General features: G+C 39.6%; 1 protein-coding gene across 8 annotated transcripts in view; it reads left to right on the top strand.

Annotated features, from left to right (window-relative positions):
- WDPCP (WD repeat containing planar cell polarity effector) overlaps positions 1-14,941 on the top strand; it is a 248,216-nt gene that overhangs the window by 111,136 nt on the left and 122,139 nt on the right. For all 8 annotated transcript variants that reach the window (XM_050952082.1, XM_050952075.1, XM_050952079.1 and 5 more), the window contains 2 exons: positions 1,831-2,022; positions 12,107-12,716. In XM_050952082.1, the coding sequence (XP_050808039.1) occupies positions 1,831-2,022; positions 12,107-12,716 (802 nt within the window). The remainder of the gene's footprint in view (positions 1-1,830; positions 2,023-12,106; positions 12,717-14,941) is intronic.

The raw sequence follows: 14,941 nt of genomic DNA, 5'->3' as shown, positions 1-14,941 counted from the left end.
CTGTTTCCTAGTTAGCTGGAAATTTGATTTGTGTACAATATATACCCAAGTGAAACCATCATTGTCTGCATCTTTTTCCTTTCCGAGAAGTACCATCTTTGGTCCCATCGAGACAGTGACACTTTGAATAAAGATAATTGGAGCTATTATGTGAATCAACAGCACTATGTAGTCTTGGAGACTGACAAAACGTAAGACCAACCACTACCAATTCCCTATTCTCAAGAGGACTATCAATGTTGAAGGTGTCATCTAAAATATATAAGATATTTTTTAAAAAATGAGTAATATTGTTTTTAACTGATACATGATTGGTAAAATTACAGTACAGCACTGTAATTAATATCTGGGACTGCATTTGTGCTTGTTAGCTATAAAGTATTTTTATTTCTCGTCTAAGTATGTCTTCAGCATGTTTTTGAATAATAAAATAAAAGATAAGTGGTTACGTTAGCATTCCTTGGATAAACTTTACACGGATGTCATATATTTCTACTTGTAAATTGACAGAATTTGGGCAAATAAAAGTGCAGGGTAAATTTCCTGAAAACATTGGCCCTTTATAAGTTTTCCCTTCTGTGGTTTTTTAGTCAATTTACTCAACATTGAGGAGAGAGTACAAGGTGATAAATGTTTACTGTGAGAGAACAACATTGGTAATTACTTTGATTCCAGTTCCTTTTGATGTGTATTCAGGGGATGAAGAGGTCAATAATATTATGACCATGCAAATAGAAAAGGGTTCTTTTTGACCATATAAAAAACAGCAAAGGATTATTAAAGCATTAACCTTGATTTTAATGGCCTTGGTTGAGTGGTGAGATCACAATTTGGATGAGCCTGATTATTTACTAAATACAATACATAAATGCAACGGGTTCTTAACACCCATTGCACTCTGGCATTATCGCATTACTGCCATCCTTTGTTGCCTTGCAGACAGGAATATGAAAGCAATCTGTCATGTAGTGAGACTGGCTCCAGAAGCATTTCTCTGATAAGAAGACCCCCTGCCCTTTGCTAGTGTCTGGTCCAGTAGGCTTAGCCATGCGCTTAATCCCCAGAAAGTGGTTCGATTATTGCTGACCAGCAATGGCAAGATAGTTTTTTTTTTTCCCCTAGCTATCAACCTTCCATTAATTCCTTAAGCAGAAATGCAGTGCAATCTATATTTCCTTGGCATGTCTCACCCAGATGGTGCACTGCTCATGTTTTCAAATAACCATGCTCCAAAATAACATAGTTTGAGTAATAAATTCCACAAATCCTTCCTGAGAAATAGAGGCACAATTCTCAAGAGCTGCATAAACTTTACGCATGATGCTGTAGCTCATCCACATTATGCAGAAAAGTATATAGTCTGTTACAAAGTGGGTATTTGTAGCTGGATTCCTTAATTTAGGGGAAAAAATAAACATTCTCTTTTAAACATTGTGAGCTGTCTTTAATGTTTGATGATGTGTCTTAAACAGTAGCCTTAGCTCTTTGGTCAGCATCACAGAACTTGTCATTTAATATGGCTGGGTTTAAATCCTGTGTAGATCAATGCTGTCAAGTAACCATGACTGTACATTTTGGTATTGATTGAAGTCATTGCAGTTAATTCCTGCTTAACTCACATCCTTCTCCTTCCCAATCCCTTCCCCACAGATAAAATTGTGGGTGAGCATGTGTCTTTCAGACTGGAGAGATATTTCTTACATTTAGATGTAGCATATATGAATATATATACACACATTGTCCTCTGTGGTAAATATTTGCTTGCAGTAAATGCTCCCAATCTGTTGTTTTTATAACTTTAAATATTTCCTGCATTCTTTTCTCCATCAGATTTCTTATATTGATATACCTGGACCAGCAAGTAGAAGGATAAAACGTCACCTGTCAATAAATTGTATCCAAGATATGGTCGTTTGCTGGTGGTCACTGACTAATGATGGAGCATGGCCTTGGTCTCCTATTTCCAGTGAGAGGGACAGAGCCAACTTATTGTTATTAGGCTGTGCACATGGCAGACTAGAGGTAAAGTTCTGAACTGTATCTTATTACTTAATTTTCAGATTTGCTAACAAATAAGAGCAATCAACTCAAGTTTATACCTGGGCTTTAAAAACAACAGCAGAGACAAATGCCAGCCATTCTAAAAAGAGCAGTTCTCTAATTCATGACAAGTAACTTAATATTATTAATGGATGAACATGATTTATTTTTATTTGCATTTCAATACTGGAATCTATGTGCGATTCAGTAAGGAAATTAAATGTATATAAGAGCATGTTAAAGCATTACCACTTTATAGAAAATCTAGTGTAGGACAGCTAGCCTATAGAAAAAACTTGTAAATAGGCTAGAAGATGTGGGGCTGCCTGAATGCTCAGAAGTCAGAGTTTTACGTTGTTTTGTAATGCTATTATTTATATTACATTTTAAAATAACATTAAACACACAGAAATGCACTCAAAAATAGTAACAAACACTAATGCATCTGCTTTGTAAACTGGTTGTGTTAAAATGGTGCAGCCAGCCTTTTTTTACCTCTGGTGAGAGAAACAGAGGTACACAATTCCTAATAATAAAATCTGAATATGGTCTTCCAGTTAGCCCAGTAATTTAGGATTTCAGTCGGGGGGAGGGAGGGTAGCAGAAGAACAGAAGAATGTTTGAAAAAGTTTAAGCCAACGCAGTGATGGGAGATGCAAGTCAGGAGATGCTAGGTAAAGATTATAATGCTTATTTAGCACTATAGAATATGTCCTCTTAATCTTATGTAAAGTATAATATAAATTTATATACCAGGAATTGGCAGCCTTTGGCACTCAGCCTGCAGGGTAAGCCCCGTGGCAGGCCGGGCCAGTTTGTTTACCTGCTGCATCCACAGGTTTGGCCGATCGCAGCCCCCACTGACCATGGTTCGTCATCTCAGGCCAATGGGGGTGGCGGGAAGTGGTGGCCAGCATATCCCTTGGCCCGCACCACTTCCTGCAGCCCCCGTTGGCCTGGAGCAGTGAACCGCGGCCAGTGGGAGCCACAATCGGCCGAACCTGTGGACGTGGTGGGCCTCATGCCCAAGGTTGCCAATCCCTGTTATATATTCACATATCTCAGTCCAATTTCTAGCCTCAGGATATATGTAAATCCCTTATTGAGGAAGCAATTTAATTAAATAACTTTAAATCCCTTCAAATATCTTTAAATACTACTAACAATCAGAAAATAGTAGTAGTATGATCAACACCTTTCATCAATGCTTCATTTACTTGGCCTTTGTTTTTAGTTGCTGGCTGAGTGTTTGCTCCTTAAACTGCTGTAATCAATAATGGACAAGGCACTAAACTGGGACTCAGTTCTTGTAGGGTCTGTTCCTAGTTAGGAAGGAAATGCAGTCTACTGGTCAAAGCAGGGCATCTTTCTCTGCTGTAGGCAGCAGCCAGCTTCGTTTTAAAATGTTCTTCTTACATAAGAAATTTGATTCAGATACTCTCAAATGGATTTCATTAACTAAAGTCTACATATGAGCTTTTCAAAATAGTCCACTTGTGTAAGCAGTGGTATCTATTCCTTTATAATGGAGATGCGTCAGAGTTCTAGTGTCTTAGAATTATTGCCTTGATAACCAGTGATCCTTATGAATTTTTCCCTTGACATTTTCTATATATATATTGGAAATGTTAAGGAAGAAGAAGATGTAGTTGATACAATCTGTCTATATTATTCCTAAGGTCTGATTTCTTTCACTGTGGTATTTAAGCACCAGAGTATCTAAACTGTCATAGCAAGGCGGTTTCTAGCCACAGTTCTTTTAGTTAGCCTCCCACCATTAGTTGTCATCTTTGACTCTTCTCTTTCCTTCTTCCCACACATCCACACTGTTGTCAAATCCTGGTGCTACTTTCTCCACAACTTATCAAAGTATATGACCCGTTCTTTCTGTCCCAACAGATAAAAAGCTTGTCTACGCCTTGATCAGTTTCTTACAATCTCTTCCTCTGTGGCCTCTTTGAGTCCTACGTTGCTCCTCTCAGTCCATCCAGAACGCAATTTCTAAAATCTCTAAATGCCTGTTGATCAGACCACATCATTCTTCTTTTTGAATCTCTGCCCTGGCTCCCCTATAATGAAATGCTAGTAACAATCAGAAAACAGTCATATGATCAGGGACTGTACTGCATTTAAACTTCTCATTCTCCACTTTTATACTACGTAACTTTCACTTCATGACTTTACCTGACTGCCGTTGCAGATCTTATTGTGACTCCACTTACTTCCTTGCTCCACCAATGATGCTGGCTTTTCTATCCCTTTTGTTTTTCTCACCTTTCCATACCTTCTTCCCCATGCCCCCTATAATGGCTCTCCTAATGCAAACAGAACAGGCTCTCAGTCTCTCCATATTCAGATCTTTCCTAAAGACTGATGAGGCCCAACCTCTTCCCAAGAAGTGGTGTTGCGACATTGTCCACATGCACTGGGGAGATTCACCTTGCACATGCAGTGGGGTTGCTCTGGATCCTAGCAATCTTTTCTTTTAATGAGGAAAAACAGATTTTTTTTTTAAAAATGTAACATCCAGTATAAAGGGGACCTTGTGAATTGTGTTGTATGGAGGTTTTTTTTCACATGTATTAAGTCTGAGACTAAAGCATAGATAAGATCCCTTTAAAAACAGGATTAGATGCTTTCATAGAGTCTTTTGAGGGGAAATAGGAAAAATTAAAACCCTATAACAACCAAGCAGTACTTAAAATACTTTAAGTCACACGGTACACAGTAAAAAAACCAAAACCTCCTGGAATGATAGATTGCAATTTTGTTTACTGGAGAATGCAATTTAAGCTTACTATATTTATGTAAGGTTTTTAATAACAGTTTGCTGTACAAAATCTTTGATTGCCTTACTGTTTTTAATCCAGGAATCATTTGGATGTGTTAAATTGTATAGGATTTGGTGGGGACCAGCCCCCAAATGAGAAATATGAAGATGCTTTTCTAATGAGTCCATATACAGATATATTTATTCTACTCTTTCTATTGATAATAGTGTGCATGGTCAGGGATGCTATTTAAGTTGTTCTCCTGTGGCACTCATACTGCTGTTTTGCTTTTAAAAATAAACAGAGGAGCGTATCTTCAAGAAATCATTTAAAACCTATTTTCTTATGTATCGATAAGATCTAACATAAAATCATCCTTGGATTAAATGTTTTGTGAGAAACATGGTGAAAACAACAACATAGCCTTTATTCCACAGATATGAATTGAGTGATAATGGTGCCCATGATCAGATGCTGTGATACTTTCCATTTGTCTTGTCATGTTTATTTTCACTGCAGTTGCCCTTTTTTAGAATAATTGAAATTATTCTTCATTCCTGTGGAAAAAAATAATTTGTCTATGAGAGAATATTATGTTTCTTTCTCCCCCAATGAGTGTCCTTAGTAGTTAGTGCTTCTGAGTTATTTTCTCTCAAACTTGTGAAATAAACATAGTTGACCTTTTATGAGTGAGATATATCCTTTAACAATTAGTCAGAAAGAAAGATATGCGCTATGTGACTGAATAGTTGCAATACCGAACCCAGCCATGAAGCAGAGAATGTAAAATTTTTGATGTCACATTGGGTTAAAATTTCAATGAATAAATATAGAACAAAGATGATGGTGATAAATGTAAAAGAAAATAAGAATAAATGTTAGGTGGAGATGGAGATGAATGAGACTGTCTGTGAAACTGTAAATACAGTGCAGCAAATAAGAAGTCTGTAGTTGGAGTCTTGAGTTCTTATTTAAAATGAGTTCAAAAAGAGGTTTATTTTTTCTTCCTTACGTTGTCTAGGACGTTTTACCCTAGAGTGCATCACACCTCCCACTCAACATTTCTAATTAAAGTGTTTGTGGCTGTTTGGAATCTCATGGTGTGAAATTAAACTAGCAGTTTTCTAACATGCGTAAAGTAAATCAAACATTTTCTCATCTAAAAGACAGACAATTCAGTCACAGAGAGCTTATTTCTATGTTTCCTTTGTTTTCTTTTTTATCTGCTTGGTAAGCCAATTTTCTGCTTAGAATCTACTGTTTAAAACTCTTAATTCATTCAGTATGTGGGCTTTATCCTTTCCCAGTATGCTAGGCAAAAGGCTGCAATTACTTCACCATGTAAAAGTTTGCACAGAGGAGGGTGCTACTACGTAAATAAGGTTTATTATTTTCTTTCAAACATCCAAATAAGAGAGAACTAACATGGCTCAGGTGCTTCCGTTACAAAGAAAGAACAAATTTAATTCTTTAACTTTGAATGTTGCGATTTTTGAGTTTGGATTTTAGAGGGTAGAGCATACAATAGCTCTCATTCTGCTGATTAGCTAATGCAGAGCATAGGCCACTATCATGGAAAAAAGAATGGAAATATGCAACACTGGTGCATGACAGCTGCTTTAATAGGGAACACATACATAAATTACAATGAAAAACATTTTAAATTACATTTACTACAATTTGTGGTGCAGTGGTTACAAAACTGAAAAGGAGTACTTCTTTACAGAATATAATTGGTTCTACTTCATGAAAATTACCTTCAGAAATCTCCCTTTGGAGTCACAGCCCATAGTGTGAACTCTGGAACTGTGTCCACAGGGGCGGCTCTATGTATTTTGCCGCCCCAAGCACGGCATGCTTGCAGGCGGTCCGCTGGTAACGCGGATTTGGCGTACCCACTGCCGAACTGCTGCCGAAGCCACGGGACCAGCGGACCTCCCGCAGGCATGCCACCAAAGGCTGCCTGACTGCTGCCCTCACGGCGACCAGCAGGCTGTCCCCCGTGGCTTGCCACCCCAGGCACACAGTTGGTGCGCTGGTGCCTGGAGCCTTCCCTGTGTGGCCAACAGCTGTCCTAAGATGGAGGCTGAAAACGTAGGTTTATCTGTGTAAAGGAGGTACTACCCTGTTCTCCTTCCCTAATCCCTGCCTCTTTTCTGTAAATTATGTGCGGCTTCCCTGCCTACTTCCCTTGAGCACCTGAGAGAACTCTAGCTCCTAACTTCCCATTCCCAGCCAGGTAGACCACTGCACTGTAGCCATTAACACTTCATATTTAGTCAGCATAAATGATTAAATGTGGAGTCTAAGTTAGATGCCTGCTCTGGGGATGGGAGGAGACGCAGTCTAATAGAGAGCTTAAAAAAGGGTAAGATTGTTGGGTTGTTTCCTTGTCACCTAAATTTCACATTCCTCCTTCCATTTATCGCCCCTGTTCATTGGAAGATAAAAGCACATAGGTTGATGTGCCGTAACATTTTGCTCTCTGAGAGTTTTTGGCATCCACGTTGGAGCTCAGAGGACACCATTTTCCCTTGCAGCCCCTTAATGTACTTCCAAAGTTAGATCTGTACACTAGGGAAGGTTTCTGTTGATGGCAGTGGGCTTGGGATCAAGCCCCCATGAGAATGAAGAGAATACAAAGAGCCTGGAGAGCTTTAAATAGTCAAGTGAACAATCAGAATCTAAATGGAACCATTTGAAAGAGCTCTTCTGATACCTTAAAAGATTTGGCCTATAATGGCTGAAACAAAACGGGACAGTCAGACTGCTTAGAGCTGAAATATTGTCTGTGTTTTAGCTTTAGGAAATTGTAAAGCTTGGGGCTTGTCAACCTGGTTTTAGAAATCACATCCCCATAATGCGCATTGCTGCATCATGTAGACAGGCCCTTAGATCCACACCCCCTCAAAATGCAGACATTTTAATATGTCAGGTCGTTGCTTTGCTCATAAACATTGCTTTCCTCATAAACAGAGGTACCAGCCTCCCTAATTTTCCATAATCCTCCCAACTAATTTTGCAATTACATTTAAAAGGTAGGATTAAGAGTGTTGTGTATCACCCACCCTCAGTCAGATGAGCCCAGTGCTGTGGCTGTGGGAGGCATTCTTCTCCATCACCAGAGCCTCATGCAGTGGCACCCGCAGCCATGCTATATGCATATCACACGGGGTGTACCATTTTGTCAGCCAGGGTGGGTCCTTGGTCATGTTTTTGAGATCCCGTGGTAGGCGGAGCTGGTTCTAGGCCAGGGGCCCAAACACATGGCAGCTGTGTCACCGCCACAGGAAGCAGAGGGCCAGGCCAAGAACATCAGCAGTGTCTGGCAGGGACAATATGCTGGCCCCCTGTGCCTTCTCCTCCAGTGTGGCCAGCAGTAGCATCTGGGCCACACAGGCTTCTCCAGTTCTGTGACACTCCAAGCAGCTGCCTGTGGCACCAGTAAATACTCGCCACATACCCCAGTGCCGCCTGCACATGATATTGGTGCCTCCTTTCCCTGAGCCTGGCTGCCGCCGGGCAGCTACCACCCCTTCCCCCAACCAGACCCCACTCCATCCCTGCATCTCCACTTCCCCAGCTCAGCAAGCAGCTCCTTTCAGCCCCATCTCTGCTCTCCCAACCCCACCTAACACCTCTTTTAGCCCAGCCAGCCGCTCCACTCCAGCGCCCCTAGACCTCTCCCATCTCCTACCCTGGTGTACCCAGAGAGAAATTTCTGCGTGAATCAGTTAGAGCACAACATACAGCCTGTGGCTTGGGCAGTGAATCCAGCACCAAAAACCCTGCTGACAAAGGGAGCCAAATACACAAAAAACTCCACGCAAAATGGCATCTTGACATAAACCTTTTTCATTTTATAACGTATCATCAGCCACATTCATATGTAATGACTGAGGGGGCCGTTTTGGAAGAATATAGCCTGGAACCTTCACCTTCTTTTCCCTCACCACCTTTCTAAGTAGCCCCAACATACAAATATTTTATACCATTCATACATTTTCTGACAGTTCAGCTCAGGACCAAAACATGGCAACTTGGAGGAAAGCGCACCTTTCCACAAACCTTCACACAAACAGCCTTCATTCACATCAATGTTCAAGAAAAGTAAAGGCAGATATGGTGCGAACATAGCAACTCATAAATACTCACCAATAATTTTGCCCACTATTTACCTGGGTTTAGTTATCTCTCCTCTGTATTGGTGAAGATCTCCCAACCAGAGCTTGCATGTATCATTTAGGTCACTTTAACATACAGGTATAAGCATCCATTATTACTCGGTGACTTCTAATCAAATATAGCTTATACAACAAACGCTGCATATACCATACTCCATTTTATGTGCTATTTAGGTTTGATTTTGCATCATTAAAATCAAGGGAGTTTGACTGGAATGGGAGCAGGATTGAGTCCCCTTGCTCAGTATTGAATGGAAACTGATGTCTTTTGTCTTTCCATCTTCTGCCTCTTTTGAATGAGTTAGTTCAAAAGACCCCTTTGAACCCAGGGGAGGCATGAAATAGATAAACTATCCATTTTGCATATACCATCAGGCATCACAGAAAGCTCCGGCCCACTTCCTTTCTCATAGCCCCTGGATTCCTGGGAGCAAATATCTCTTGCTTCCTAAGGACCTACTGAGTGCTATTTAGGCTGTTCCAGCCCTTGCTCAAGAGTTGGACAGAAGATAATTCCTTAGTCACAGTTTTAGAGTCCTTGTATTTCCTTTACTCCAATTTATATCAAATGTGATTTCTGTTGCATCACAGAGATGAATTCTCATCAAATACATTTTGAAAATCTAAGCATATACCATCCTCCCTCTTACCTCTGTCTCCACTGCAGTAATATCTTTGAGGAGGTCCGTGCTTAATCACACTTGCCACTCTTGCCTTTTTACCCAGTATGGAAGCAACCAGAATCAATTTATGTTGAGTTTCTCTGACTGTTTCTCAAATATTTTCTACTTTTTTTGTTGGCACATTTACAGGATTCTAATAAAAACATTATCTACTTTCTCTGTAGCAACATCCAAAATCACTTCATTAACCTTTACTGATCTTCTATCCAAAACATCTATGGTGTTTATAGAATATTTATCTTTGCAGGCATAATATCAAAACTCACCCCTCCTGTTTTATTTTGCCTATCCATTTGGTAAACACAATTGTTGTATTGCATCTAACTGGCCTAATATAAAGTAATAAAATGTACCTCCTTTATGCTAATAACATTCTATTTATACTCAATGTTATATAACTCCATTGCAGCAATATATGCCCCTGGTATCTGTATATTGTTGGTCTTTAGCTTTGTTGCCCTTGCCTTACTTGGCCATTACATTCTCAATGGGTCAGTTTCACTGGGGCTAATCCTGGTAACGCAACTGAAATAAACAGAAATCAAAACCAGGTGCACTGACTACTAGATATGTACCTTCCTTCATATCTAGGCAGTGCTCTCTATTCTGTTCTTCCCTCACTGCTCATCTAAAATTAGGTTAGTGATGTTTGTATTATCAACCGGCCAGTTTGCTGCCATATAGTTGAGCTAATCGGTTGCTGCTTTAGTGCTCAGTTTCTCAAAATTAGTTTCAGTTGAGTAAACTGCCAAAACAAAACCTTCTAACTAGACTGGCCAACCACCTATTCCTCCAAAATAGTCTTTTTATCAATTTACCAGTCCTCACTTCAGCATTCTGACATATCAGAATGAATTTTTTTTTGTCTCAGTTGCAGGGCAAGAGGCTAAATTCTGCACTGGGCCATAGACTCATACAACCTCAGCATAGTCAAAATGATAAACTACTTTGAGCTTTGAGTTAGGTTTCAACTTCTTATATTTCTATATTTTGAATTCTGACTGAAACGTGGTGTCCCTTTTTTTTTTTTTTTGGTCCCCCGCCAGGCTAATGATCTGCTCAGTCAACTAATCAGGTTTATTATCCATCTTTTTAACTGCTACTTGCATGCTGCCTAACCTCAAAATAAGTTTTACTGACATTTGTGCCTTTAGGGGCTCCAAAATTATTGGCAGGTCAGCAGCATTGGAATATAGTTTAAGGGATTGTATGGGTGTAACTGAGGGCAGAGTTTGGCAGAGTCAAACACAAACAAGCTCATCCCTCTCTTTCTCCTAGGTGAACACTTTTGCTAACCGATTGGCTCTCTCTTTAAGAGAAATAGCTATTTATAAAGTAGGCTGGTTATTTATCTACTGCCTATTTTTTCCCATAGCTTCTCTGCTCAAGTATACACCCAGTGGCTCTTGGACTCCACTATTTTCTTCATCCCTTTACAGAACTTCCTGCCTTCTTACAATTATCCATCTGTTGTCTTTGTATCATCCTGTTTTTGTGCTCTGCCTCTAGTTTATTCAACCTGCAATTTTTACAGCTAGTCCTAGATTCATAGATTCATAGACTTAAGGTCAGAAGGGACCATTATGGTCATCTAGTCTGACCTCTTGCACAATGCAGGCCACAGAATCTCACTCATCCACTCCTGTAACAAACCCCTAACCTATGTCTGAGTTATTGAAGTCCTCAAATCATGGTTTAAAGACCTCAAGGTTGCAGAGAATCCTCCAGCAAGTGACCCGTGCCCCATGCTGCAGAGGAAAGGGGAAAACATCTATGGCCACTGTTTTCATACAGTCATTTACTCTGAATCTAAACCAGCTAGGTTTCATTTGTGAACCTCTCCTCATCTTGCATTAACTATCACAGATTTTTGATATATACTGTTTCTACCACTGCTGTACAACCAACAATGCCCACACAAGCATTTGCTTTCTCTGCTTCCCAGAGCAAACAATCACAAACATTTTGCTCTTGATACACTGTGTAATTTTTTTTACTTGTTGATTTTTTTTAAAAGTGAATAATCAGCTTTTCTTAGCATTCAGTCAGCAGCTCATTTTCTTGTTTTCTTCTAGGAATGAGACTGTTGCAAGGGCTATCTTCTCTTGTGTCTTCTGTTCTGCTAACCGCCTAAGCTCTCTGTGTAGATAAATAATGTTCAGACTGTGTTGTGTTATATTTTTGCCAAACAGATTACCCTTTAAAAATAAATAAAAGGTATAAAAATCTATTTGTAAAATATGATAATTTGTTTGGTTTATTGAGCTGCGAGAATATGGTATAGCTTTTATATTCTAAATTGTTAGCATTTCATTAAATATAATTGATAGATTTGTTTTGCAGAATTTATATGGAGGATTATATTTTAAACTGTAAAAATATGAATGAATCATTATAAATGACTCAAAATATTCTGGATTTTTTTCAGGTTCTGAGTTACATCCATACAGAATGGGATCCACTTGATGCTCGCTTTAGCACTAATCAGCCTTATCAGGTTCACACAGTGGAGCACTCCATCAGCACAGACAAAGAGCCCATGGCTGACAGCTGCATCTATGAGTGGGTTAGGAACAAAATTCAGTGCATGTCAGTCACCAGAATACCACTAAGATCCAGGGCCATCAGTTGTTGCAGGAACATTGCAGAAGACAAGCTGGTCCTGGGCTGTGAAGATTCTTCAATAATTCTGTATGATGCCCACCAGAGAGTGACTCGGTTAGTCCAGGCAAAACTATTGCCTGCTTTAATAAACTGCCACCCCAGTGGAGCCATATTTCTGGTTGGCAGCTCTCAAGGGGAGCTGCAGCTTTTTGACATGGCACTGTCCCCAATTAAAATACAGCTTTTGGCAGAAGACTGCTCACCTAAAGCAACTTTGCAATTCAGTAAACGGTTTGATGTGTCTAGCAGCCTCATCCAGATACAATGGGCAGCTCCTCACACTGTGTCTGACAGCGACAACAGCTTGGATGTTCATGACCTTCTGTTAATTTGGTTTGACAAAGGACCTTTAGGAGTACTTCAGTTTAAACTTGGTAAGTCACTCAGCACGTGTACTGTACATTAAGGACTCTAGGCAATACCCTTTCTTCACCAGCTTCTCTGATTTTCAAGGAAATCGCTCACTTTCGTCTCAAAATTGCTTATGTTCCAAATAAATTTGATGTCCCCTTATACAGTGACTAACATAATGGAAACCTGACCTGTGATGAGGGCTTCTAGATGCAACTACAACAAAAATAGTTTTTTTTAAAAAGTTATTTACATCAGAAATACAAAATCAGAGTTCTTTTCTGAGTGCTTGCATATGCCCATTCCACTTTAGATGCCTTTGCATGAAGACAGAGAGCTTTTTCCCTTACGGGTACCCATTAGGGTGGCTCATGCACCTCCATACGCTCATGCAGCTAGCCAAGGGTATAAAGGGGCAGGGCCATCGCAATCCCCCTTTTCACTCCCTTGGTCTGTAGTCAGAATGTATGTGTGAGCTTCTCACACTCTTTCCTGTTCTCTCCTTAGAAAAATTTTATCTCAAGTTTTGTAAATTGTATAATTGTAGTTATAGTTTTAGTCAGTGGTACTCGTTTATGAAAGATTCTTGGTTTTTATCTTATTTTTCTTCAAGTGTTTAGCTCGGTATCGGAACATGCCTAAGTCTCTGGGATTTAAGCACTGTTCTGGCTATTACAAGTCAAGTGATTCAGATAACACAGTCTTCAAGGTGTAACGACAAATTGGTAAATTGATACCGTGTGGCTTTGGCAACCAGCAAAATGTCCGATTTAGCCATATTTTTATTGTTTGAAAAGAGCTACCCAGATTGTCACTGTTCTCCAAAAATAGTATTAAAGAAAAATGTTTGCAGATGGCCATCTATTATGAGATAATGCCACTCCACCATGTCGAATAGTGCTTAGCAGCTGTAAAGCACCAAATAGAGCACTAATTGAAGCGTCTCTTTGATGTATTTATGCATGTTGTCCATTTTAAAAAAAAACCCTCTAAATTACCTGGTGACCTGTCAAACAGAAGGCACTCTGCCCATGTATACCTTCCTTTTCTTCAGCCCTCCCTTGTGGGGTCTACTCACGACAGCTTTCCAGAAAGCACAGCTTTCCCCTTCCTATCTCTAGCACATTTATGTTCTTATTAAGGCAAACAGGCTCTCAGTGCAGGGACTTAGCAGCCTTCCTGCTAATTGCCAGCTTATAAACTTAATTGGACAGTCTCCCTGGGCACTGTTCCTAAATCAATTAGGCAGTGAGTTGGCTCTCACCTTTTTCCCAAGTAGGTCGCTTGGAAGTGCAGCACCCAAGAGAAGTCAAGCATCCAAATGGGAAGATGTTGACCTCCACAGTTGAAAGTTATCGCATTTTAAAATTCATTCTGTATATTACTCTCAAATCTTGTCTCTATAGAAGACCATGGTTTTCCCCCGTATAGTCAGCTAGGCAAATCATAATATAAAGTCCTCTATTGCTTCAGTGTTTTCTTAGCTTTCTCTCTGCTTGCCACATTAACAAGGTGAAATACTGCACTGATTAGTCCTTGTTGCTGAGATCTGCAATTCTTTAGGCCTCTGTTAATTAATGATTAATATGCATACAAATTATATAAAAATACATGAGAGGCATGTGACGGAAAAACAGACATTCAGCCCTGAAAAGCTGAAAGCTATAATTAACTTGCTGGGTTATGCATATGTGGAGTAGCTAATGTGCTGTGTTAGGACATGCTCCTGAGAACCTCCCATCAGCAATGTCTGTGTATAGCAGGATAGTTTAAAGATGCAGCTGTAGTTTCTGAGACAGCGTACATGGCTTGAAATTACATTTGTGCATGAGTACCTTGCTGAATCTGTGTCTATAACAAGAATTTCCCTGTATTTGACTCTAAATATCTGTAAATAGGGTACTGTGGCTATTACAGGTTTTTTATATGCGATATGTTAGAATCAGCAGGTCCATATAAAAAGAATAAAGTTTTCAGGGCAATACTGCATATTTGATCCAGTATAAATAGTACTCTCTCTTCAGAGTAATTTGCACTTTTGATTTGCTATAAAGACTCTAAATTTATGGCCTTTCTAAAAATCTGATTTTTTGATTCTACTGCCTGTAACTGCACCCCAAACTATAATTTTAACCTTTCAGGCCAGGTAATCTTTATGCATAAACTTTGTCATCAAAGAGCGACTTCCACTATCAGGGTAATCTCCCTGGAAAGCTTAACTCAGTAACTCACATGTATTAACCACACA

The sequence above is a fragment of the Gopherus flavomarginatus genome, chromosome 4 (assembly GCF_025201925.1).
Source record: "Gopherus flavomarginatus isolate rGopFla2 chromosome 4, rGopFla2.mat.asm, whole genome shotgun sequence".
NCBI lineage: Eukaryota > Metazoa > Chordata > Testudines > Testudinidae > Gopherus > Gopherus flavomarginatus.
The sequence above is the reverse complement of the archived record's forward strand: the minus strand, read 5'-3'. Positions and strand labels throughout refer to the sequence as shown.